The sequence below is a fragment of the Lagopus muta genome, chromosome 2 (genome assembly GCF_023343835.1).
Source record: "Lagopus muta isolate bLagMut1 chromosome 2, bLagMut1 primary, whole genome shotgun sequence".
Taxonomy (NCBI): Eukaryota; Metazoa; Chordata; class Aves; order Galliformes; family Phasianidae; genus Lagopus; species Lagopus muta.
Genome location: NC_064434.1, coordinates 21,828,096 through 21,856,024, shown reverse-complemented (window position 1 = coordinate 21,856,024; position 27,929 = coordinate 21,828,096). Strand labels below are relative to the sequence as shown.

Genomic DNA, 27,929 nt, shown 5'->3' with positions numbered 1-27,929 from the left:
GGCAGCTCTCCGGGCCGTAGGGCTTTTTTCAGTGAGAACCGCAACGTTTAACCATAAATACAAGCTTATTACAAAGTCAGCCTACCTCGTTCAGGACCCATTCACCACCTTCTTGCAACTCACAATGAGAAAACAACTTTGCATATTTCACCACGAAAGAAAAAACTCATCATAAGTGAAAAATTACAACCTTGAAACTAGCTTTCCAAAGGTATTTGTGGCTCTCTTCCTTCCTGTGAGCCTTTGTACTTTAATTACAGAGACAGGTGAGTGTGAATTATACCGTTAGGCCCAGCGTGTGGTGGTGGTGGCAATCTCTGTGACACTGAATGGTTCACCACGAGGTCTTGCAGATTTCTGCACCCATACCACAAGCTCATGGAACCAACATCATGGGTTTGGGGTGATGCTGGAGAAGGCACTGTCTGATGCTGCTATGTACTAGGATGGGCTGGTTTTGAGTGTTTAATATTTCTAAAGGTTATTTAATGGCAAAAATTTCTCTTGGCCAAAGGAGCCATTGGGCATGGCAAGGTAACAGCAAATACGTGCTCCTCAAGGAGAGAGCTGAGCTGGCTTCTCACTTTCCCTTAGGAAGTGCACCTCGCACTGATGAGCAACTTGGACATGAGCAGCCGGGCACGTTGGGACCCAAAAGCCTCCCTCCCTCCAGTACGGAGACAGAGTTCGAAGGGATCCCCACCCCAATTCGCCTAACATCCACACACACGCACGGGGCTGCTCGGGGAGATGCGGATGCGGCGGAACCCCCGGGGGACTGTGGGCAGCGGTGGGGTCGAAGGAGCTTTGGTCCCCAGAGGCCCGCGGGGGGTAGCGGCAGCCCCGAAGGTCTCGCGGGGCGGCTGCGGGTTCGGCTGCGCATCGCCGGCCCCTTCCCCTCTCCGTGGGAAGTGATGGTTGAGTCCGGCGGCGGCGGCGGCTGCTCCTCGCGCGGCTGGCAGCCCCTCCGCCGCGCTGCCTGCGCCGCGCTCTGTTCGATCCCTCCCTCTCTCCTCCTCCTCCTCCTCCTCTCCCTCGCGCTCCCCGCAGCCCTCTCCCATCGCCGCCGCCGCCCGGCTCTCCCCTCCGGCGGCCGTGGCCGCCGCGCTGCCCGCCGCTCCGGGCGCGCCTCCCCTCCCCTCCCCTGGGCGGGCGGCGGGCCGGCGCCGGGGCTCCGCGGGCGCCGAGCGGGGCTGATGCTGCGGGCAGCGCGCAGGCAGCCGCCCGCGCAGTCCTGCAGGAGGCGCCGGGAGCCGCGCCGCCGCTCCCCGCCTCTCCTCGCCCCGCGGTGCTGAGCCGGCGCCGTCCGCAGCCCCGCCGCCGCTCCGAGGACGCGGTCGCAGCCCAGGAGAGCCGCCGGGGGTTCGGTGCGAACGCGGGTGCGTGTGGAATAACCACAGACATGACTGCGTGGAGGAAATTCGAGGCTCTGCTGGTTTTCTGCGCGGGGCTCCTCGCTGCGGCTCAGGGTAAGATTTGGGTTTCTTGCATTAGGGGCTGGATTCGCGCAGGCTGTGCTCACGGCTTTACCCCTCAGCTCATCTCGGCTCGGCTCAGCCGCTCGCATGAGCTCTCCCTCACCGCGCTCCGTTCCGCGCTCCCAGCCGCCGGCTCCCAGAGCCCCGGCACCTTCCCCCTGGTCCCCTTCCCTCCTTCCCGCCGTCCCCCGGCTCCCCGAGCGCTCTCTGCCCGCCGGCCGCTCCCCGCGGGGACCCTCAGCCCTGAGAGCCGGGAAGCAGCCGCCTCTGCGCCGCGAGTGGAGCTGCGCGCATCAGCTCCTGGGCAGCTCCGGAGTTTGCCAACACTTCGCTCACCACACATGCCCGAACGCCACTCGCCACCGTGCGAGGAGAAACAGTCCCCGCGCCGGCAAGTTGGCTTTCTCTCTCCTCTGCTCCGCTTTTACCCAGCTCACGGGGAGCGCGGAGTGGGTGTCGCGCAGAGCCGCCCCCGGCCGCCCCCACTACCCCCGACTTCTGGGATTGTGGGAGTGTGCGGGGCCGGGGTCTCCCCGCGTGCCGAGGGGAGAGGGCTCCGGGCCGCGCGGGGTCTCCCACCCCCATCTGGGGTCCTCCTTAAAATCAGTGCGGGGAGGGAGGGGAAACGAGGGTGAGGGTGACGGCAGAGAACTGGGTTACACAACTTCGGGGCTGGCCTCAGCCCCATCGCTGCCTCAGCGCTGGAGACAACAACTTCCCCGCTCGGTATTCACTTCGCCTCCCGCGGGTGCGGGTGCGCGTGTGAGGGCGCGGGCGGCGCATCCCGCAGAGGCACCGTCCCCGCAGCCCTCCCCTCCGCCTCCGGGAGCACGGTGCGTTCCCCAGCGCTCTGCGCTGCGTGCGACTCCCTTACCCCTTCCGCGGCGCTTCGCGTCGTCCCCACCATTTTATTTTTCCTCCCTGCTTTTATCACTGTTACGCTTTATTCGCACCGTGCTGGAGTGGGGGGTGGGTAGGACGCCTGGCGAGGGGCGAGGCTGCAGCCTTCTCCCCCGGGGCCGCGATCCCAGGGCAGCGCCGCAGCCGAGCCCGGTCCGGAGCTGCGCCTCCGCCCGAGCCCCGCCGCTGCCTCCGCTCTCCGCCGGCTCTTCCCTCGCGAGGTGCCCCCGCATGGCCCGGGGGGGCCACATTCGGTGTCAGCGCCGTGCCCGAACTTCGGCTCCCGGTCCCCCCCCGGCCCGGCCGCCCCGGGACGCGCCGCAGCGGGCCGACACCCGCGGTTCATTTGTTAAATACACTGTGGCTGGTTCTGTCGTTTGACATTTAAGTGTTTTCTTTTCATGGCTGACAGCACATATGAAAAGCTGGAGGCTGGATCATGGTTATTCAGCGGAGATCCGACGTGTTTTGCTTACATACAAAGGCTTTGCCAGGAACATTTGGGCACTGCCTCCGATGCTGCTCTGCAGAATGTAATTATACAGCGCTTAATGTGGAGCAGCAATACACCTACTTAAGGGCTACAAACTGACTTAATATTGAAGTCAAACAACAGGTAGAAGGGGAACCAGCGGGGACATTTGACATAATTCTTCCCCATTTACCTTCCCAGGCAATTGAGCGCAGGTATCTATATTTAGTCAAATGTAATCCTGAGGCTGAAATTACATTTATAGTTTAGAGAGTGAAAGAACTCCTTCCCTGGGAACACGGAGAGCCTTCGCTTCCCAGAGCACACACTGCTTTAAAGAATTGATCCCCAGGACTCCCTGTTTACTGTCCCCTCAGTAATTGAATAATTCCGTAGGGGCTGCAATAGCAAATCACATGGGCTTTGGTTTGTTTGGGGATTTTGTGATTAAAAAAAAAGAAACTACTATTTCTGGAGGTGTTGCCACACGTTTTCTCTTATCCGTCAGTATAGGGGAGGTGGGCTGATTTCCACAGTATTCCTCACCACAAAACCAAATGCAAACCCTCTGCTGCTGTGCAGTTGTCTGTAACTTTTTAAAGGAATAAGAAAGGATGAAAATGAACATACGTCATTGTTCCTTGTGGTAGATCCGAGGTGCAGCTCTATGAGTATTTCCGTGGTGGCGTTTTGTCACCTGAGTATTTTGAAAAGCCTTTGGGAGAACCTTCCCTGTCTGTTATGCTTCAGAAATCGCTGGGAATCAAGATGGGGTGCTGTGCAGGAGCCCCATGCCCAGAGCTGCCCCATGAGCAGTGATGCTCTGCACAGCAGCAGCAAACGCTCGGCTCTGCACTCAGATGGCCATGCGTGTAGAGCCATTTGCTAATTGTAATGGGCTGTATCCTTGCAAAAGCAAACATAAAAACTCATGGTGTACTTGAGACACCAGATATGGCAATGCCATTTTTGGTAAAAAAAAAAAAAAACCAACAAAAAACCACCAAACTGCTGGGGAGGAAGTGATAGATTTAGACTGAGCTCAGACTGAAATTCAAGATTAATGATTAAAATATCTTTCTGCTGTGATCTGAGATCTGCTGTTTTCAGTAGAGGAATACATATTGCTTCATACGTTCCGTAGTTCCAACGTATGGTTTTGAGATAATTTCCTGGGCTTGCTCCGATATCCAGTGAGAGCAGCTCCATTGCCACCTAATTGCCTCTGACAAAATGTGCATAAGGCTTTATTTCCTGGTTCAACTTCAGAGGTATCATTCAGATTAATGGAAATAGCAAAGGAAACACATTTCTGTCTGAAATCAAATCCACACAGTGGAAGGACTCCCACATCTATAGCTTAGCATTCTGTTGTGGTTCTTTTTTTTTTTTTTTTTTTTTTTTAAGAAATAAAACCCAAAACATTTTATGTACCTTCTGTTTGCTGCTCTCACTTTGTCAAAATAATTGCATCACGCAAAGTTACCACTATGTTTAAGGCCTCCTCTTGTTGAACTGAGAATGTTTCTCTCTTTTAAAGTCATGTATTTTCTCTCTCTCTCCAAAGCAGTGCTTCTCACACTGTGAAGCCGCTCTCTCTAGAGAGGCTCCATTCCTTTTCAGAGGAGGCCGAAACAATTTGAGTGAAAATGAGCTGGGAAAAAACAAATAAACAAAAGTTGGATACCCACTGCATGACTCTGCACTCTGTGGGTTCCTTCTCCACCCCAGCTCCAGAGCAGTGGGGAAATGGCAATGGAAAGGCAGAAAGAAACAGCCAGCTCTGGCCACATCTGTAGTATTGCATGGAGATATACTTATAACATCCTTAACTCTGAATAAGAATATAAAGTATGGAAAAATTGAATACAATACGGTGCAGAACATAGCAGTTCAACTAAGATTCCCCAAGCAGTCCATCCTCAAAAACCATCTGTGAGACCTGCTGTCCCACTGCCCACCAACATGGAATTCTCAGCAGGTGAAGCAGAGCATGGTGTGAGAAGTTGCTGGTGGTGTGAGGCCATGCAGGCAGCAGCACGTGTGGATGCAGTGAGGTCTGTGAAGGCACTTCAGCATCTTCAGTGGTCTGTAGACAGAGGAAGCATTATGTGGTTTTTTTTTCCCATTTATTCTAGTGACTGTCACTCTCATGGCCTTTTACAGAAACATGTGTGATTTTGATCAGGTGTGGACATTTTGAGTTTTAGGGAAGAATACATTTCTTTCCCTGTAGTCTTTTTTTTTTTTTCTTTTAAATTTTCTATACAGACAGGCAATCCAACTATTCACCTCTGTTACTCATTGTACGGTACTATCATTGTTTATGCATTGATGCACACATGTTTTTACAAGTCATGTATGGGACTTTGGCCTCGGTAATACTTACACACATTAAAGCTTCAGCCTCGGTGACTTCAGAACAGTCTGAAACTGAGTCAATGTTTGAAACAGAAATCAGTGCATTCAGGGAGAATTGTGCTCCCCAGAAGGTCGGAGACACCTCAGGGACCACCGATTCTAACTTTTGGAAGCCATGTCACTTGCACACCTCCATGCTGACATTGCTCTCACAGCCTTTCCTGTGAGAAGTAACTGCTGAGTGGTGCACTCTTATAAAGAAAACCTCCAGTGACTTTAGGCATACGACCTAATTCGTTTTCCTCTGATCCCTACTGACCTGCTGTGTCTCTGAAAATGTTGACATTATTCTGCTGGTGAACAGCTGTGAGTGTGCATGGAGCTCCCACAGCATGGTGCTGGGCTTTCTGCCACCGGCAGGGGTTGCAGCACTGAAAGAGGAACTGCTGCTTGAGCTGAGGTTCTGAAGCAGTAGCAGAAGTATTGGACGTGAGTTCTGATAAAACTTGAGCATGCAGTTGGCTTTCAGTCTGGGTCCTTGATTCAGAAGCTGGCCTCTAGCTGTCCATGTGGCTGCAAAATTAAGGAGATTCAAATTAGCTAAATTGGATGCTCTTCCAATTTCTCAGTGAGCAAAGAATGAGAATCATATGGAAATTCTCCTAATGTGTGTGAATCACTTTCTTCTGCTTAGATACTTTACTTTCTATGTCAGATGCAGTTTCCTTTAAGCCATTTTTATTAACCAGTAACTTTTGAAATAGGGAAAAATGTCATCGATGCCTGAGGAAAGCTGCGAGATGCTACTTTGTCCTCACACATCTTTGTTCTGGCTGGATGAAAGATTTCATTCAGCTCTATGACACTTCTATCACATTCAAGAAAATCTACACTATATTTGTTATCAGTATTTCTCTACGGAATAACTGCTTAAACAAATTACTTGGATTATTGCTGATGTTATATTGACACACAAAGGCAACATTCATCAGTTGCCTGCATTTAGTAATTGAACACTAAATGGAGACATGCATGCAATGAAAACTCTTACAAGAGTAATACTGCATCTTATTGCCAATAACAAGTCTGACTTGCTTAGAGAGAAACATTTTGTTCTGCATTTCTTAGTCATTAAAAAAGAAAGAGAGAGAGAGAGAAAACGACAACTGTTTCTTGCAATTTTTACCTGGAGGGCACATTCGGTTAACAGATATAATCATTGTTATACTATTGATAATTCCTCTTAATGAAGAAATATCATCAATGATTGGACTTTACCAAAAGTTAAGCAAAAAAATCACAATTCCTTGCAATTATAGTGAAGTTCTAATTTCCAATACAAAAATAAATCACCTTTTGTTTCAACTTCATAATTGTTAGATTCTTCGTTTTATTAATACATGAGTGTATATGGTACTGAAATGGTGATTCCACCTCTTTCAATGTCATTTTGAAGTCATCTCTGACAAGGAAAACTTACATTTGGACAGTAACGAGGGCTCTATCCTGCTGCAGTTGAAACAGAAATTCCTATTGATTTCGGCAATACTTGGATCAGCCACTGCTGAAATTATTGGTGCTCCAAATAAGGCAGACACAGCAGATACTGCAGATAAGCAGTAGATCCAGATCCCATTTGATGTGAGCTCTGGTGGCCGAGCACTTCTCACAGTTTACACACAGGAAAGACCGACGAAGGAAAATTGGATGAATCCAAGCAGTCAATATTGCTGGTATTTGAAGCTTTATTTTTTTATGAGAATATTTCGTTTTTAAACATGATCTCCGGTATCTCCAAGTATGGCTTAATCTGTTCCTTGCCTTGCTTTCTCTTTTTCTTTTCCTGTGTTTACTTTTTTTTTTTTTTTTTTCCTTTAAGAAATTGTGGAGAACAATGTACAGAGATGCCTGTATCGTTTTAGTCTTTGGATGTTTTATGTCTTTCCTACAGTATCCCATGGATACTGAAGTACAGAATCATGTTCTGTATTCATGTCTCCATTGTACAGTGGCTTTTTGAAAGAAATGTTCACAGCTCTGCTGCTGACAGAGAGCTGAATAAATAATAATGAATAAAACAATGTGTGCAGTGTTTGTTTTGCAAAGTGTTGCATCACATTTTGTCAGCATTTTAAGCATACCTTTCACAGCACCTTCACTTCTTACTCAGTTTCAAAGTGATAGCTTTTTCATGCAAATCTTACAAAGCATAAAATATTTCATATTTATTTTCTGTCTTCCTTGTTTTTAACACATAAATATATTTCAACACCTGAGTTGGATTTTTTTTTTTTAAATCAAAATGTACCTACAGATCTGTTGTTTGCAGCACGCCTTTGGTTGAGGGCAAATCTGGGGCTGGTAAGGTTTCTTTTTCTCATCCTATGGTTTTCAGATCTAATGCAACCAAGGTATAACACTTCATAAATTATAATTTTCTTTCTTTGACCTGTGTTACTTCACTGTCATCTTCACAGAGAGAATGCAAATATTCAGGCTTCTTATGCAGCTGCTGAAACATCAACATTCTGCAGGGCACTGGGAACCAAAGTGCAGCCAGCATTGGGGGAGGTGTGACGCTCAGGTCCAAGGGTGGGCCTCAACACACTAGAGGTCACAGACAGGATATTTTCTGTACACCAGCCCAGCTGTGGGTTGGATTTAAAGCATCTTCACTGTTCCTGCAATGCCTGCTTCTGAAACGGACAGGGGAGCTCAACTCTCTTTGAGTTGAGAGTATCCAACACACCCGATAGAGAGCTTAGGCTCTGAGTTCTGTGTTTGGGTTAGAGCTTGCATTTTAGAGCGCCCCAGGGCTCATCCTGACCTCATGATGTATACAACATGGATCCATGGGAACCAAGCTCCAGCGACCTGCTTTGTGCAATGCAGCTAAAGGTGCACAACCAGCACTTATGTTGCCAGGGAGCGAGCTGCCAGATGTTGCAGGAATCCATGTGAGATTGGGGAATCTGCCTTGCGCTTAACTTCAGGAGTGCAGGTGACAGTGACAATAAGAAATCAGGATAGAGAGATGCTTCTCAAAGCAGTACTTAAGAAAGTAAACAGCAAAAAGGAACATTTTGACTCATTGTTGCTATTTGTCTGGCCTGTAAAGATTCTTGTGCAACAGTGAAAGTATCAAAGGGGTCATTTTAATGAAATTAAAACAAAAGCATAGAGTTTAACTTAATTTTAGGCTAATTTTCTATGCTTGTGGTTGAGAAACCAGTAGTCATGACAAATCTCTCTGTTCTCACTCATGTCTGTGGGATATCAATGCAGAATCTGACTGCTTCCAAGTGACTAAGTATACTGTTTTAGCTTTGCCCCAGCAGCCAGATTCTCTATTGGCATCCTGCTGATATTTCTTATAATATGTGGATTGAGTCATGCCAAGCATCTGGGGGGAAAAAGCTATTTTGTCATTCACTTTAAGAACCTCTGTACAATCAAGCAACTGCTAATATCGAAGTCATTGACCCTCTGCATTTGTAGACATCTCTCTTGAGAAATGAAATTGATTTTCTTTATCTCAGCACATAAATATCCCCAGCACACACCTTGACCCATTGTTTGCAATGTCTCTCACACTACAAAATGTAATGCTAATAGATTTTAAAAAGTCAGCGGTAGCAGCCATAGTAGCATTTTTATTGTGGGGTGTATCTGGCCATATCTAACTTTTTTCTGTATAAAGATTTATACGGAAGGCTTTATTATATTTAATTGAAATACATACAAACACTGAAATTTTCCATCCCCCTCCTCACCCCCCATGTACACAATGTAGTTAAAGTAGTGTTTATAAAGCATTCTGCTGTGCAGAACTAGTTAAGTCCTATAAACACTAGTCCTCATTTGGACAGTTTGTGTTGCTCATATATTGGATTCTGACCAGCTTCTGAGCTGATAGAAAGGTGGGGGAACTCACACACATGCACAAAAAAATAAATCTTATTAACCTTTCTGGTCTTGGAGTCTGACCTTTACTAGAGTCACATATCACAGAGAGACCTTGCATTAAGACAGGGATGCTGGAACAAATCTAATAATGATAAAGAGAATTTGAGTTCCTAGTCATTAATATGGAATGCAAATAATCACAGAAACATCTTTTGTATTGGAGATGAGTGGTACCTCAAAATCTCTGACCTCGCTGAAGTGTATCTCAGGCCACTTGTTTTCACCAGTAGTATAATTTATTTGTTTCTGAGAAGAGATCAACCTTTAATTGCTTTCTTTAGCAACGTCTAGTAAACAGGCTGATAGCATGGAGATGATCTCTGCAAACAGCAAAGAATTTCTTCAACTCATGTTGCCATGACAATTTAGATTTTTCCTGTCATCTCTTGAGAAGCTTCGAAGTCCTTTCTTTAAAGCAGTAATTCAGGGAATATTTTGGAAAATCAAGTTGCTCTCTTTTTCAGTTTTAGTATCATCTAGCCCAGCAAAGGGTCTGCCTGATCCAGTCAATTTTAAGATCTACAAACAGGAACTAGTCTAAGAAATATAACATTTTGAAATCCCCTCCACAGATCTCAGTTGATTTACATCAGCAGAGAAGCTGACTTTAGATGTTATCAGTGTTATCAAGTGATTTAGATTTCATTTATTAGTGATGTGATAATATGAAATTGCCATCATAGAAACAATAACAGATAATGAAGAGTGAATAGGTCAGCTTATAATTGTCATTCTGATTTTCGTGACAATATATTGTCTTGCAGCTATTTTGAGGAAATCAGATTACAGAGGAATTATAGAATAAAAAAGGACTAACCATTTTATTTCTTTTACAGTTCCAATTATAACATTAGTTCAGTGAATGAGGAATGTAATCAAAAGACTGTTGTCTTAAATTGCTTAAATTACTATTTAAGATACTTCCCATATAAAATGTGTTGCTAATAAACAAATTGAACTTCCCCTTTTTATTATTATTACTTTTATGTTTATCTCACATTAAATTACTTGTTTTGAAAATATACAAAACTAGTCCAAGTTACATTAATCTACTTCTTATGGAAGTAATTTATTGACCTATGGAGGTATTTCATTGGTTGCTGTTAGCAATGAGGAAAACGGTAAAAGAAATGGAGATAAAGTGAAATGCTGCTGCTTCTACTGGGTAAATAAGTTTATCTCTAGTGAAGACAAGAACAGTACCTCAGTAGTAGTTTTCTTTTTAAGATGTTCCTGGCAGATGATGGCAACTGAGTTGGTGTAGTTTGTTTACTTCTTTTCCAATGGATTTGAGATGAGTCATATAACATTAGAAGGAAAATTGAGAAGATGTGTCAAAGTAAGTTCAGTTTTCCTCTTTTTTTTTTTTTTTTAATGTATAACAAAATCATTAGTTTTATTAAACTGAGTTTCCTAACTGCTTGTTTTAGGGTTGGTTCTCATTTTGCCCATAAATCCAAGTTTCTTGTACTAGAAATTGTATATTCAGATCTTTCATTTCTGTGTGCCAGAGAGGGGGACTAAGTTACGACCTCCTTTCAGATGGCTTCATACATCTTTTTTGAAGTAGTAACAAGTTCACTGTCAAGCTACTTAGAGAATCATACAGAGTCGTAGAATCATAAAATGCCTAGGGTTGAAAAGGACCACAATGATTATTTAGTTTCAACCCCCCTGCTATGTACAGAATCACCAACCACCGGACCAGGCTGCTCAGAGCCACATCCAGCCTGGCCTTGAAAGCCTCCGGGAATGGGGCATCCACAACCTCCTTGGGCAACCTGTTCCAGTGCGTCACCACCCTCTGGGTAAAAAACTTCCTCCTAATATCTAAACTATCCCTCCCCTGTCTTAGTTTAAAACCATTCCCCCTTGTCTCATCAGACTACTTCAGACCACAATAATTCAACCTTTATGAGCATGGCTATTTTTTGAAAATGTTTATATCCCATTCCTTCAGAGTGGGAGTTAAGGACTACAGGGTGGGACCTCAAGACTTTGTGTTGCAGAGAAATCTTAATTTCTGTTTTACTTCATAACTGTCTTTTTCACTGCACTTTACTGATAACGCAGTGTATTCACAGTGTTAAGGTAAAGTGTTACTTACCTGTATGAATTTTTGATAAAGATACAGACTCCTGGATGGCATACAGTTATGATGCATCTCATCATACCCATTCCACATGAAAAACAACACTCTTTTTTTTCTGAAATATCTGATGGAAGAAGATATCCATTTGTTGAATAAAAGAACATGTACATACCGGACAATTAAAGCACCTGTCTGAGCTCATTTTACCTCAAGACCAAATTTCAGTTTACGTTCAAAGAGACTGGAAAGGGGTCTGAAGGTAGTGTTTATTATTAAGTCTATATTTGCAGATATCTTTATTTTTACTTTATTTTCAGAAATGCTGAGTACCTGCAGTTCCCACTGCTTTAAGAAAAGATTGCAGATCTTAGCATTTTGTACTTAATTTTACACTCAGAATCACCATAATCTGAAGGTGCCATAAAAAGAATGGATTTACAACAGTGTACAGCATTAACTTCTGTTGTCTTCCAGGTAGCATCTGAATTAATTGAAGTTTCCCAATAATAATTCCCTAGAATTGTATTATTTTTTTTAGTAATGAGAATTTCTCAAGTGAAGTTGTGGTTTGTTTTTTGTTAAACAATTCTGTGTCTACAAAAACCCTGGATCTGATGTACCCAGGAACAAAATGTTTGTGATTGCAGAGTAAATGTTAAAAGCAGCAGCAAATAAAAATTTGGAGTGAAGCCAACTCATACACTATTGGCTGTATTGGTTAATGGAGGCTGTTGTCTTGGTCCCAGATTAAAACCAATCAGTTCCACCTCCACTTTATTACCTATGCAAGTATTCATCATTTTATACACTCATCCTAAATTGATGGTAACTAATTACAGTTCTTTGGGATTCCATTTGTCTTGCTAAGAAGCAGCGGTTTGTAAGGGATGATGCAGAACTTTACAGTTCTGGTGGAAAAAGTCTTCCCCTGTTTCAGCACATTAGAATAGACACCATGCTCCATTTGGTATTTTTTTGTGCATCTTTCTGCAGATCGTATTTGCAGGATGGATTGCTTTGTGCAAATGTTTTGAATGTACTTTGTCACACAGCGTTGGTATATACAGCTTTGTAAAGAAGAAACATTTTATGCAACAGTCTCAACAGCAGTCTGCTTCTCAAATGTACTCAGTGACACTGCTGTTGTCTAGGTACTTCCCAAAAAGAGTGATGTCCATAAGGATCGCGTTCCCCCAAGGGGAAAAAATCAATTAAAAAAGAAACTACTCTTTGACACTGGAAAAATATTGTACTGCCTACTGTGAAAAAGTAGGCTATAGTGATGACAGTGACTGTGTCAGGTGAAGGATGGGCATTCAGCACAGGGGACAGCATGGGCCGTTGATGGAAATAATTGTATTTCAAAGACATGCTCTTCAGTAGTACCACTAAGTAAGATTAGCTATCTCAAAAAAGAAGTTACATGTGAAAAAGCATGACAGCTTGTAATGGAGATTTCAGTCAGGATTATTATTTTTTTTTAATAAATCCTTGCTCTTGTCATATGATGTCCTCCATTCATCTGTTTTCTAAGATATTTGGTCTACTATTATAGTTATTCTTTAAATAAGTGTATGTTATGCCCGGACAAACTCACATATTGTGATTTATTCCTTTCTTTTCTGATAAATCCCAGCATATAAGGTCTCATTTCATTAAGTGTTGTATGAATATGTTGGAAAAGGAATGGACAGCGTTGTGAAAGAAAACTGAACTTGGGGGAATGTTATTTCCAGCATGACCAGATCCAAGCAATAAGATGTCTTCTGAAATTCAGCCCACTTCAGCTTCATGCTGGGCATGTTGCTGAGCTGGTACATAGGCTCTACACTGACATGCTGATAATAATGCTTTCATCTCATAGTGCTGGCAGAACTGGCACCATCAGATTCGCAACATTAAATACTATTTGTCTTTTGTTTCCTCTTACTGTTTCCTTAACATTTTCCTTTTGCAGACCTTATCTTTCTTGTCACTCTATAATCTCCTCCTCTGCTGAAGGAATGTAAGATGTGGGATTTGTTGTGCTCCGTAGTGGCTATCTGACATTCACAGAAAGAAAAGCACCCAGGGCTGATCTGTGTTGACTTGTACACTCTGGGCAACATGTGCAGAGCCTGAACAAAGCCACAGGGCATTCCTAAGTCCTGAAGAAGTAAGTCACGGACATAAACTGTGCTCACATTGTGTGCAAGTCCCATGAATTTGCTTAAGTTTCAGTCTTTAAAAGAAGTAAAGGGTTTTTTGTTTGCTTTTTTTTTTTTTTTTTAATTGGTAATCTTCCAGTCTTTAGGTTTCAGTATTTAAAAATGCAAGAATCTACGCATCAAATCAGATCAGAATATTGTTTCTCTGACAGTGGTGATTAGCAAATGCGTAGAAAATATGCAGGACAGAAGATATACAGACTACCTTCTATTTTAGCAGCCTCTGGTTCAATCTGGGGAAGTCTTAGCCAAAGGTTGCATCTATGTTCAACATCCATCAACAAATTTAAACTTCACAAAACTCTTCTTGAACCTATTCATAATTCAGAATACCACACTATTTTCAGACAATCTGCTTTACAATTTAATTCCTGCTGTGCAGAAAAGCACTGCATTTTGCTTGTTTTGAAGCTTCTACCTCCTCATTTCCTTGAGTGCTTCCAGCTATTTGGAAATGGTTCACCCCACTTAGAACTTTGGTTCTAATGAATAGGAAGGGGTGATGTGGATCTCTAAATTATATATTTTTCCAAACTACACCTAAAACTTCCATCTGGATATTGATGTTTGGCTGACTCCAAGTAGTACTAAAGGTATGATTCCCAAATGCATTTCCCATAATTTTTAACGGTAATGATTTTGTAGTCAATGTTGCTGATGCACTTAAAAGAATAATAGCCTGCATTTCAGTGCAAACAGCTGCTTTCCTTTATCCTACCTTCTTATTACCTAGATTTATTCTCATCGATGACATTTTGATTATTTGCTTTCCAATAGATTGTAAAGGCAGTACACCATGATTGTCTAAATAGCAATGACATTTAACACTTTTTGCCTTATGAGATATTTCTGGAGTGATAGAAGAGAAAATGCTTAGCAAATCAAGCCCCGATAAGGACTTTTTTACAGCAAACTGGCTGGTTGATCTGCTCTCCCATCGACTTTGACTTCCATAGAGTGGAATCAAACCAAGTCAAACCAAAGCAACACAAATAAATGTGTTTTTAAAAAGTATTACAGTAACATGAGGCAGAAGAAAACAGAATTTCATTAATGTTAGCAAATCTCCCATTACTGATCTTGTTCTTTCTTTCTGAAAGACTCTTTCATTTCCACAAAAGAGAAATTTCTGAATATTTCTTGATAGAGTCTATTCATGAAAAGAAGACATTAATTCCTCCTGTCCAGTGCAAACAAAAACTTTTTTTTAGCTTTGGAGAGCTGATCAGAACACAGGTTTTAGAGAAATGACTGGAAAAGGATATAATGTATCTGATATACTACAATCTAAATTTCCGTTGAGATGAAGGAAAGTTTGAGAATCATTTTCATGGGATAACAAAACTTTTCTAAAGCAAGGTGCTTTTTTTTTTTTTTTCCTCTGCTTGGTTAGAATCAAACATTTATTAAAATGTAAGAATACTTTATGATAAAAAGCAGATTGAGCTTACAGATAGATGCTGTGTTTAATTAGAAAATAATGACTCATTTTATGTCTCAGTACTTTAATGAAGATGTAGGTCAATTGTAAACAACAATGTAATCATTTGTTTATAAGGTAAACCTGTCTCTTCAAAAAATTATTCTCTTTACAGTATGAAAAAGGTCCCTATAAAATACTTTAACTGCTTTTATTGAAGGATCAGATGTTCTGTGCAGTTGATTTTGTAAGTTAGCAAAATCGTGTTTCTTCAGAGAAGATTATGTAAAGAGATTTTCTTGATAAGCTATAACATTGCTTAGATTGGTGTGTAGCTAATCTCTCAATAACTGTCTTTTCTTCTTTCTGCCTAGAATCACCTTTGGTTATTATAACAATATGTATCTTAAAATATCAGGTATAGCATAGTAGGTAGAGTATGCAAATATACATCTGGAAATTTCAGACAATAAATACCTGCTGATTATACTTATGCAACATAGTATAACTTATTAATTCAAGAGCTAGATCTAAAATATGTCAAACTCTTCATTTCCTAATTAATTTCATGGATGTTGAGGACACTCAGAGCTAAATAAACACACATAAGAATTTAAGCATCAAGATTTCCCTTTATTGTGAAGATATTTACCTCTAATACTTAGATTACTGAATTACCGCTTAACAGCTATGTTAACTCCAGAAGCACTCAGACTTATACATGCCTTTTCCTTTCATTAGAAAATTTTTGTTGAGGCTAAAATTGCATACCTGATCATTCCCAGAATGCTTGTGTCTTATATTCATTTGTGTAGTACGTTTATTGAACAGTCGTTGGAATCTCCGATACAGCTGTTCTTCCATACAGATAAAACTATTAAGCTCTCTTTAATTGCACCTGCCAACTTGGGCCCTATATGAGATATTCATATTGTGGAACTACTGTCCTTTTATTTTCCCGCAGTAGTGAGAGTAATATAACTGTTGGAGCACTTATCTTGATTATGGAATACCTACATTCAGCTTCCTTAAAAAATTACTTTCTCATCCATTTTTCAAGCACCTACTGTGAAGTCCTAGGTTCTCCTCTGTTGGTTTTGTGATGGTTTCCTGTAAAAGTTTCCTTTGGAGGTTGAAGGTTTGGGTTTCAAACTTCACTTAAAGTAACTCAGTAGGAGTATTAAAAAAGCTGCTGAAACAGTACCTTGCCTCCTGCTGGTCCCCTCTTAGTCAGAGAGCGTTACTCGCCACATCAGTGATGAGTTGGATTTCTGTCTTGCTTGGTGAATATTCAATAATATGAAAAATGCAACTGGAAGAGGCCAATCCAGAATACTGCTTTGGAGTTCATTTGCCAGTAGGCATGTAAAAGGTAGGTGCTGCAATATCTAATAGCAGCCCATTTGAGGGAATAACCTAAAGCTTTTATGACTGGGGCATTAAGAATCATCATGTTACAATCTTTGAAAAAAAGCTACAAAATGTAACATAAATCTCACAAAGAAAGGTATGTATTATCAGTGAGATTGACTTGCAGTTCATGTTTATGGTTGTTTTTTTTTTTTTTTTTAAATTATCTCTCAGAGCTGCAACACCATTTGACTGATGAAGTGTTTGCCACATCTCTACTGACATCATCAGTGATATCAGAGAGTTTAGGAAATTTAGGCCTTGTCTTAAGGTGTCCAGTTACCACAGTAATGAATATAGCATAAATACATGTGTGTACTTGTGTCTGAGAGAGAGATAATTGCAGCCATGTGAATCTATTGTGGAGATAGTTCCATAGTTACCTTCCATTATTCCTCAAGTTTTGCCCGTTTTCCTAATCATGTAAAAAATATTTCCTTTGCTTTTAAATGCAGGGTTGACTGCAAGCTGCTGCCACACAGGAAGATATGTCTGAAATACTTCAACCCAACCCACTGAAATGCTGCAGCTTAAGCCTGTGACCTTGAACTTAAACCAGGGAGTTCTGATATACAGGAGTGATGTGCTGGCAGTGTATTGCATTGCTTATCAGCTGCAACATTACATGGGTTTTCACCTCAAGGCACAGGGAGTCACGGTAATTGAGACTGGAGGTCACAGATGTGTAAATTTATCACAAAGTCCATTTCCCTCTGGAGACACACTGCATTTTGGCTCTTTGTAAGTGAAGGAGTGAATCTGGAACAGCTTTTGATAGCTATCCCAGCTTTCTAAGGATTAGAGAAGCCTGGAAAGCTTCTCCCCTCCTCCATAATTGCAAAGTGAACAAAATATTTTGAGTTTTACCACTCTCTATTGACAAGTGTACCTTACTCTCTTCTACTACGTGTGATAAAACACACATTCTCACAGAATAAAGAACAGTGTGAAAGAAGTATTTTTAGTAATTTTCACTTTCAAATCTAAATCTGGCTTTGAAAATATATTTTTAAAGAGCTAGTGAGGGTCCCAGAAGGACTGAAAGACTATTTACTGACAAACAAAAACATACCTGCCTAGGAACAACTTCTGCCGCTGAACGAAAGCAAGAAAATCTTCTGTCTTCAAAAAAGATACAACAATCCAAGAAACTCTAGATGATTGGATTTAACAAGGGTTGTCGGAAAAATTAAACTACCATAAGGAAGTGTGAAAGAACAGCTTGAAAATCAGTTTGATTAAGGATAACCAGCATAGATTCAGTCAGGGGAGGTCATGCTTAACTAACCTGCTGGAGTTCTTTGAAGATATTGCTGCCACTGTAGATAAGGAGAATTCAGTAGATGCAGTCTACTCTCAGCCTTTGACAAAGCACCACATCTCAGATTAATGGCTAGGATGAATCATCATGAAGGCAAATAAATTGTTGGATGGAAAACTAGTGAAAATGTAGGCCACAAAAGGAAAGTCTGGACAGAGTTTGCAAGGAATCAGTGTTAGGACCTCTGTTGCTCATGATTATGTACATGTGAATGCAAGTGATGGGGTGAGAATTTGTAATGAGACTTATGGCTCATATGGGAACAAAAAAAAAGCAAAAAGAGCAGAGCAGTGAGATCATATACAAAATGAATATATCGCTGATATAATTTGGCTAGCAGAAAAAAATAAGTAAAATACACAAAACTTAAGCTAAAATCATAAAACAATATTAGGAAATAGTCATTAAATAAAACAACTATCTTACATATTGAGCAAGAAAAAAAAAAGGGAATTACTGAGGAAATAAATTGAAACCATCAGCCCATGTCAAAGCAATATTTCAAAAGGTCAAAAAGATGTGAAGATGCTTTAGAAGACAGAAAGCATATCAAAGAAAGCAAAGAATGAAAGAGTGGTGTTAGCTTACACAAAATCGTAGCAAAAGTGTCTACAGGAAATGGTCTACAATATTGTTAATAGTTGTTCAGGAAAATAATATTTACTTCCTGAGATTCATTTTAAGGAAACAAAAGATATAAGGTTTCAATAGATGAATTGTGAAGAATATTAAAGAACTTTGGGTTGCTTTACTGTAAACTAGGTAAATATATTATATTTTTATTGAAGTAGGACCCAGGGATTCAAGTCAAAATTAAGGTCCTATTGTGTTTATGCATGCAAATGGAAGACAGAACTTTCTTGTGCCAAGAAGCTTATAATAAAACAATTACATAGACAAGGGAAAAAACCAACACATAAAAGACACAGTAGTGTATCCAAATAAGATTTGTGCCTGGACTGTGATCTGGGATTCTCATTTTATGAGTCTCAAATCTGTATTTTATATAACGAGTTTCATTATTCTTTTATAGGTATAAGGATTATCATTAATATAGGGTAGAAAACCTAGATGAATATGTTTATATATGTTTTATATACACACACACATAAAGCAGAAATAGGAAACACTTATACTGCATTTGTACGGGTTTTAACCTGCTTACTGATTACTCCAAAGGCCTCTACTTAAATCTGGCAAAAGTTAGATTAATTCTAAAGGGTTGTATTATTTCCAAAATATCTGCACTCCAGTAAGAAATAAATGCAATTTTAAAAAGGAAATGAATAATATGCATAAGTAAACACAACAATCGTTTGCTTTTATGGGAGAAAAGTGGGGTAAACAAGATGAACTATAATTGATTGAATGGCTATTTGTTAATTAAGACAGACTGCATCTCTTCCTGAGTTTCTTATGCTTTGAGGTTTGCTAGGAAAGAAAAATATTCTCAGAAGATGAGCATTTTCCCCTAGTTATGGAAGGATTCTTTGCTGTATGACTCAGAGCTTTGAAGTTAATAAATTCAATCTTTTCTTTAAATATACATTCATTCCTTTAGCTAGGATTCTGTCCAAAAAGTGACGTTGCAGCTAAAACACCAGTACCATGGTGCCTAACTTCCAAATATCTGTTCCCCAAATTTTAAACAGAAGTCTGTACAAAGCTTTACTTCTTGTGTGAGTATACCTAGGCACCTTGAAATAGAATCTTAAATAGGCATGATCAAGGAGTATAGGGCAGCAGATTTGATGACTGCCCCCTTACTTCACTCAGAGAGAAGAGTTTCACTCAGTCCTGTGAAAAGGAATTCTTTCTTTCCTCCTAGTTTCCACAACTCATCTTACAAGCAATCCTATTCTATTGCTAAACCAAAAGACAGACATTCTTTGATTTTAAAAAAATAATAACAAGATATTTGGAATATAATAATATCTCTCTTCCATGCTCTTCAATGCAGTACAGTTATGCCTATGGTCCTCACTTTGCCACTACAACTGCATCTCACCTGCATCTTACAGTTTGGTGCAGAATGAAAAGGGGCTGCCCGTGGTAGCACTCCTTTATCAGCCAAAACAAAGACAGGCAAGACTCATAGACTCATATAATCATAGAATGGTTAGAATGCTTAGAAGGAACCTAAATACCATGCAGTTCCAACTGCTTTGACATGGGCAGGCCTGCCACCAACTACATCAGGATGTCCATGGCCCCATCCAACCCGGCCTTGAATACCTCCAGAAACAGGGCATCCACAGTTCCTCTGGGCAACCTATGCCAGTGTCTTTTGATTCTCTTGAGTAAAAAAATTTCTACTTTTATTAATGAATACCTTGCAAAGCTTACATGCAATTAATATGTCTATGCAACAGACAGCATGAAGAACTTAATTTTGGATGAGGTGTTCAGGGACATGATTTAGCAGAGGTGTTGTGGTTTTGTGATTTTTTTTTTTTTGTTCGTGTTCCACATCATAACATCATGTAAAGCAGCGGAAGTTAAAAAGCTAATGTTCTGGTTCCGTGGACTGCTGTTTCCAGGCTCTTGGTTCGAGGAGGGGGATTCCCCAGAGAACTTTGCTCCCGGAGGGGGAAGGTGGAGCTCCTCACAGGTCTGCAGACTCTTTCTTTGCTCGTGGCAGAAAAGCACGTACTCCCTCTGCAGTCTATAAGGCAAGGCCTTGGTTTTGGACATTCTCTCATTTTGTTTAATTTGCTGGCCTCACTTCCAATTGTGTTGTGTTGTACTGTGTTATCTTGCATTCTGAGATCATGTTTAGTAAATAAACATTCCTCCTCACATTGTTGCTGCTGCTCTGTTTTTAGATCCATCTACTATCTCCCTATCCTTCCCCCTTCTCCTCTCTCCTGGAACTGCCTCATTAGTCACAGGCCAGGCCACATCGGCCTCTAAACAGTTGACACTTCTTTTTTTCTCTCTTGTCTATTTTCCTGGGCTGGTGGACCTGTGGGCCTGCTGTCCCCCTGTCACAGACACAGATCTAGAGATAACTCCGTGATGGGAGGGTTGTTAGAGTTAAGGTAGTATGGTTAGGTTGTGGTTGGACTTGATGATCTTTAAGGTCTTTTCCAACGTGAGCAATTCTGTGATTCTATGATTCAGGGTTGTTAATTCCTTGGTCAGGTATTCTCCTGTCTAGCGGTGTCTGAGCTTTTATTTTTCTTTATATGTCTAGGCTCATATAATACACTCCTGGACTTTCAGTTCAAACAAGTCCCACTCACTCAGTGCTAACTTTGCAATGGTGTGTGAATGAAAAAGCCTGAGTGAATGAAAATTTTTTTTTCCAAAGAGGCCTCAGTTTGGTGATGGTTCTGAATCATTTCATCTACTGTTGGATTTGCAGTCACTGTTGATGTACATACAGTGCACGGGGGGAAATGCAGGCTGAAGGGAGGGCATCTATGGGAACTTAGGTCAAGGAGATATTTTCCTCTTGCATCAGTCTTGATCCAGCCTTATAGAGGGCACACAGTCTTCCATTAGGGCATGCTGTACTCAGATGAAAACAATTCAAGACTGATATGGAGGAGTTAGGAGGATAACATTGGTATCCTAGTGATGTAGTGGAGTTTCCTGGAAAGTTTTGGGCTCTAACATACCTGCTGTGATTTAACTCCATCAGGGAACTTTGTACCACACAGCCTCCCACTCACTCACCCCCCGTGGTGTGGAGGAGAGCATTGAGAAGGTAAAATTGTAAGAATTCATAGGTTGAGATATGGACAATTTAGTAAAGGAAAAGCCATGCATGTAAGGAGAGTGAAATAAGGAATTCATTTACTGCTTCTCATTTACCAGCAGATGTTCCACCATTTCCTGGAAAGAATGGTTCATCACACACAATGGTTTCATGTGGAGACAAATGTTATCTTTCTGAACATTGCCCTCTTCCTTCATTTCTCCAGCTTTTGTTGCCGAGTATGATGCTATATGGTGTGGGGCATCTCTTTAGCCAGTTTAGATCAGCTGTCCTGGTTCTGTTCTCTCCCAGCTCCTTGCTGGCAGGGAAGTACAAGAAGCAGAAAAGTCCTTGTCTCTGAGTAAGCCCTGCACAACAATAACTAAGTAATAAGTGTGTTATCAACACTATTTCCATCAAAATTCCAGAACACAGCATCATACAAGCATCTACAAAGAAAACTAGATTGATCAGAACCAAAACCTGAGCATCTTATAGAGATGTTTTTACATTTTTTATATGGAAGTCATTGGAAAAAAACACAAGCATCTGTGTTTCCAAGATGAGACAGATACAGCTTTTAGGGTAGTGATTTGGAGGTTTCTGTTGCAGTCTTCTGAGTGGATTCCTAGTGGGCTCACGTTTACAGGTAGTGAAAGATCTAACCCTTCAGCTAGGAAGAAGCTGGCTCAGGGTGCAAAGCAAAGTCCCACTGCCCCCCCAGAAGCAGTGCTGCCAGCCACAGCCACACAGTGCACTGAAGCCAGCAACAAGGTCAGCAGCTGGGGAGGATGCTAGTGGGGATGCTGGTGGGGAGAAAACCAGCAGCCCCTCGCCTAATTCCTTCCTCCAGCCAAACTCTCTAGCCACTCTTCTCATTCTGCTTCTTCACCATTCAGATGTCCCAAAGCAAGTGCCAGAATAACTTAGAAGAAAACATGTAGACTAAAATCATATTTCTGTTGAACTGCTGGCTCTGTTCTTCCTTCTCTGTTATGAGATACAGAGTTAGAGGGAGGTCTCCAGGTGTGATTTCCGTCAAAGTTAAGGACCTGATTCTTATTAGCCCACTTTGATTTTATTTTCTCTATAAACACAGCAGGAATTTTTGAAGTTATTTTTCTCAGGCATTAAGAAGTGCATTGTACATTTTCTGATTAGATAATGAGTAGTCTTTTTTTTTTGAACCAGAAAGGTTCCAGGTTAGCATTTTGCAGAACAGTTTTTATGAAACATTGACAGCAAAAGCTGTTTCTTGAAAAGAAGAAAATGAAAGGATTTACTTGATACAGGCTGTTATAACTGAGTGAAGAAGAGGCACACTATTTTCTATTTAGCATTTCTTTCTCTGTGTATTTACTCTGTTAACACTGAAGTCAAGCAAAAAAATGTTTCTTCTTTATAAGTATCTTGAGAATATCACCTGTGGTAGACAGCTTATTAATCACATGCTGCTTAAAACACACAGGTTTAGGGAACTGCTGGAGCTATATATAAAAACAGGCAAACAATTTTCAGGTCATGCTCCCAAACCGTACTTAAAAAAGAAAGTTGATAAATTGTTTACCCTGGAAGGAAAGCATAAATTTTAAATCAGATTTCTAGTGAAGAAATATATTGTTTCTGTAGCAGTGTTGTCTTTCCCACTTAAAATACTTACAGAAATAAGTAGCTTAAAGAAGTTTCAGATCCTAGTATTAATGCACTTTATTTGGCAAAGTTATAAAGTTTTAGTAGCTGATAAGCACAAAGACATCATCATAGATTTGTACATTGTCCAGAAGGCAATAGAATCTGACAGGAGTAGAGCATATCGAAAGTCCCATAACAAAGCATTGTTGATCACTGACAAGTATTTTTTGTGTGTTTTGCGTGGCCCACTCCAGATAGGAAGTTTGATTGTAGAAATGACTTGAATTATTTCCAAATTGTCTCAGCAGTTTGTACTTACTTTAATAAGAAAAATAAATAAATAAAAAACGCATTAACAAAACCCACAAAAAAAACCTAAATGCCTGAAGTGGAGCTGTTGTTTGCTTTCAAAGATTACTACTCTGACCCTGTCTTTTTTTCTGATTGATTTTATTAGGATATCAGGACTCCACTGGATATTTTTTGATACAGTAGGATAGACAACCAATAATCAGAGCACATATAAAGTGAATTGCAGAGATACAGGAACAAGTATGATTTTACAAGAGCTTTTTTTTTTTTCCATACACATTTAGAATTTGATGTACTGGATATCAAGGGGGAAACCTTTTGACTACTCTTTACAAAGAATAGCAAGTGTCCTGTTGAGCTCTGTGGACAGCATAGTAAAGGTAGTATTTAATTATAAAGGTAGTGTTTAATGATAATAAAATGTTAATCCATCGGAGTGGTTTAGGATTCAGAATCTTGTTTTCAAAGTGACATTAAGAGAAAGACCTGTTCAAGGATTCAGGTGCTACAGTGAACAGGAATCAAAACTATCTCTCTAGGTACCAGACATCCCATGCTTGTATAGGGAGTGTTAGATGCTTTAGAGCAAAATCCCAAACAGCAGCAGGTTGAATGAGAAGTGTCTGAGAGGCAGCAGTCAGAGAATATTATGGTCTTTTAGAATGTCAAAGAATCACTCATCAGTTGCATCAGTTGTAGAAACTTGTCCGAAATCAGGGTGCCTGATATTTTCTTCACAGAAAACAATTCAAGGCCACTTTTAAACAGTTGTGCCAGAGAAGAGGGAAAAGCACTATGATCTTTATATGTTGTCTAGTTGCAGCTAATTCTCAATGTCTTTTCTTTTTCCACAAATAGGAGATCTGTATCCATACTTCTTATTCACCTAGAAGTTGTTCTAACTCTTAAAGTGGGGCATACAGGTTGTGTTTCCTGCTGAAGCATTTATATTGCACAGAAGAGGATTCAGAAGACATTGGGTCAGTGATGCACATCTAGAGGTGGAAAGTTTGGAAACCCATGTGGCAAGGGCCTTTTCTATTGTTATGAACAGTATGGCTCTAAGTTCAAAAAAAATACCATGACAGAATGACAGATTCTTAGATTTTCCCAAGCTTGCATATATAATCAGGCTACCAGTTTATAGTTTCTTACATCATGCTCTTTCTTAATTGAGGAATGTTTATGCATGTTATATAGAACTAGTGAATTTCAAAAGGAGAGGCTGAGAACAGACATTGTGTTTAGGATACCCCAAAGATGAGGAGATGTGAATTTGAATACCTCTGTCAAAGTGCTGGTGTCCTGGCTGGATACTGCTTAAGCATGACCAATACTTTATATAAACCATGGCATAAGGAACAACTTGCCTTCATTTTGTGCTCTGTCTGATCTGTTGAAATGCTCTAGAAGCAGTCATCAGCTCAAATCTTTCACACAACACAGATGGAGAAAGATCATCTGTCTATTCTCTTATTTATGATGCTTCAAGATAATTGGTGCTAAATAGCTTTTGAATTTGTCCAGAAGCTAACTAGTATGTGCCCAGGCTATGCTCCTGCTGAAGACATGGTGCCTAGGGGTGAGGTTTCAGTAACATAACCCTTTCCCTAGTGCTGGTAATTAAGCCTTTTTTCAGAGCTATTTTTCTGACGCTCTAGTTACTTTTACTCATCACATTTTGATTCATTTACTGCTTCACATACTAAAGGCTATTTTTTATACAACTATACATTGTTATTTATTCTGGTTTTATTCATTTAAGTACTACATCAGCATAAGTAATTACTTAACCAAAATAGTGTTTTTTGACCATCATTTCCATGACTGTTAATATTGTGAAGCAGTGTGTAATGGAGAATGATCATGTTGGTTGATGGTAAATGAGTGTCATAAATTAACAATAGCCTGCTGGATATATATCATCTACATTATCTTAGTTTTGAGTGTGAGTATTCTAGGAATTATCTTTACATTTTTAATATAAGATTTCTTGTTGATAAGTTTGCAATATGGTTTTGCAATGCAAATATTAATTAGCACACAAAGAAACAGCACTCCAGCTAAGCTGACATGACCAAATACCAGTAGTTCATCCCAGATATGAAGTAAAGTCTTAAATCAATACAGATCAGTTTCTCTGAGACTCAATGAGAGTACACATAGGATAGTGATAACCTGGCTGATGTGGGAACAATTTGTTAAGTTACTGTAACTTAATCAAGTGTTCGCTTGTCAGGTCACCCAATTGATCAGAACAATGTACTTATCCCCTTATCTTCTTCTCGGTGCCATCCATATTTAATAACAGTATCATTAATGGAAGTAACATATAATTATAACGCATGCTGGAATTTTGATTTTTGTATTTGATTCCTTTACTAATGATGTTTAAATGCAGAGAGGTAGATTTCTTAGGCACTCTGTAGAATTACAGGTTGCTTTAATGCGGCCCCAGAAGCCCTACCATGGTAGATCACACTCCTATACCAAAACATGCAGTGGAGGGGAAAAAAAAGCCTAAATAAAAATGTTAGATGCCAGCTTCTAAAGTACAAGTTATTATTTGAGTTAAATGGGAATATGGTTAAAAATCTGTGCTCTAGTTGTTTTGTGTCTGTGTTTCTCCACATTATGATTCTTGACACCAGTTACTACCTTATACTGGAAAGATGCATTGTCACCACACTGAATCCAGCTTTCTGTAGCGCAACCTTTCTTCTACGAAGAAAAATCGCTGAGGCTGTCTTCCCCATTTCCTCTCTCCAGCCCAGGAAACAATGGCCTTGAGGAGCGTGACTGTGATCTGTGTTGTGAAGATTGCACACTCACTGCTAATTACTGTATTTGTAATTCCTGACCATACTAGTATACTGCCAAGGAGTGAATGAAAGTCTTTTGAGTACATTAATATCTATAAGCTAGCCCTCCAGCTTGCAGAGCCAGTAGGAATTGTAGAGATAGTAACTCACCGAACACTCCTGTGATGTGAGCTGCTCTATCTAATTGTCTTGTATTCATTTTTGTACTTCTCTGGCATTAACCCTTCAATCACTCTGACAACTGCATTTGAATCAAGGCGGGGAGATGATTTTGACAGTTTCGCATAGCACAATGATGTAGAAAATCTAAGACTGCTAGTGAGAAAAGCAGCATGTAGCAATGATGCTCAAGGTTTATAGTGTCTCTTAAAAGAAATAAGAAATGATCATGTCTTTTTTTGTTCATTGTTCTGAATACATTAGCAGGTGGCTGATGATTTTTGTGCACATATTATACATGCAATAAATATTCCCCTAGCTGTTGTTATTGTGTCCAAGTTTATGCTAGGTAGACTCTTTGGAAGGAGTTCTTCAACTTAAGAATGGCTTCATTGTGATTTTACTTGATATTCTTTTTAGCAGCACGTAAGAAATTCAGTTAGTATTCATTGTAATAGCACCTATCATAAATAATTCATCTGCTATTCAGGACTTATGCTAACTGCAATTTTAGAATCTTTCAATGGATACTTTCACAAAGATTGCTTTGGAAAAGATCTCACTTCCCAGCTGACTGATTTAGCTTTGGCTGTTTAGAAGTAGTGCTCAAAATATTGTGTAGAGATATGTACACCAAACTCTTTAACAATAGTAGGTTTCATTTTCATGATATTTTCTAGTACTCTAGTGCTCCAAACCCTGTATATTTAGCAATTGATCAACCACGGAGCTGCATGGAGCAGAGATCCATTTTCAGACATAGTCGTCACACTTTTTCAGAGACTCAACAGTTACAAATATTTTTGGCATCATTTGCAGGGACAGAAAAGGATACTTCCAAGAAAATGTGAGACTAAATTGTGCAAAGGGAGGAAAAAAAGTTATCTTTCTGACTAATGGGGATTCAGAATGCATTAAAATTGTGTAGATTAAACACATTTATAATCAGAATATTAACAAAAAGATTCACAACTGCATTAATAGGTCATATTTCATTATCCTAACACAAAAGATACCTGATATGAGACATTAATAAACGTAATAAAGCCTTCTGCATATGCATTATGAACAGCAGTGCTTTTAATATTAAAAGTGAATCCATATGGGTTATTTGACATGTAAAATATTAACTTTTATAGCAGGGATGCAAATGAGAGTTTGAGCACTAATTATATCTGCAGATCCCACTCAGGAATGAGGCTCTGTGTGACTAACAATTTTGGCAAAAGGAAAGAATATCCTGCTTCTCTCAAGAGGCAACACATCTCTTCTTTCTGCTTCTTTCTCTTTAACTGATTGGAATCCTCACCTCATGCCAGTGCTCGTGCTGCTCCTAGGGCCTGGCTTCCAAAAAGAGCCCACCTCCTCAATAGCTTCATAGCTGATGTTGTATAACTGCCTCTGGCAAGGAGGAAAGGTTATTTCATGTTTATTCAAAATCACATAACTGTATGAGGTGCTCTATAAAAGGCTATTTTCATTGGCTTTTTTCAGTATCTTAATGCTATCTCTTCCATTAATGAGATGAAAGTGTTGCGTTCTGGTATAGAATGATATAATTACCCTAAGCATGGATCTTTCACTTATGTTTCCTCAGTCGTTTTTTTTCCACATAAGAAAAGGTTGTTCTTTTATTCTTTCTTCTTTTCTTTCCTTCTCTATTTTTAATAAATC

At 40.4% G+C, this 27,929-nt stretch overlaps 1 protein-coding gene across 2 annotated transcripts in view; it reads left to right on the top strand.

Annotated features, from left to right (window-relative positions):
* Positions 1-1,252: 1,252 nt before the first annotated feature.
* Positions 1,253-27,929, top strand: part of CSMD1 (CUB and Sushi multiple domains 1) — a 994,481-nt gene continuing 967,804 nt past the window's right edge. For both annotated transcript variants that reach the window (XM_048936946.1, XM_048936944.1), the window contains exon 1: positions 1,253-1,469. In XM_048936946.1, the coding sequence (XP_048792903.1) occupies positions 1,403-1,469 (67 nt within the window). In that variant the 5' untranslated portion in view covers positions 1,253-1,402. The remainder of the gene's footprint in view (positions 1,470-27,929) is intronic.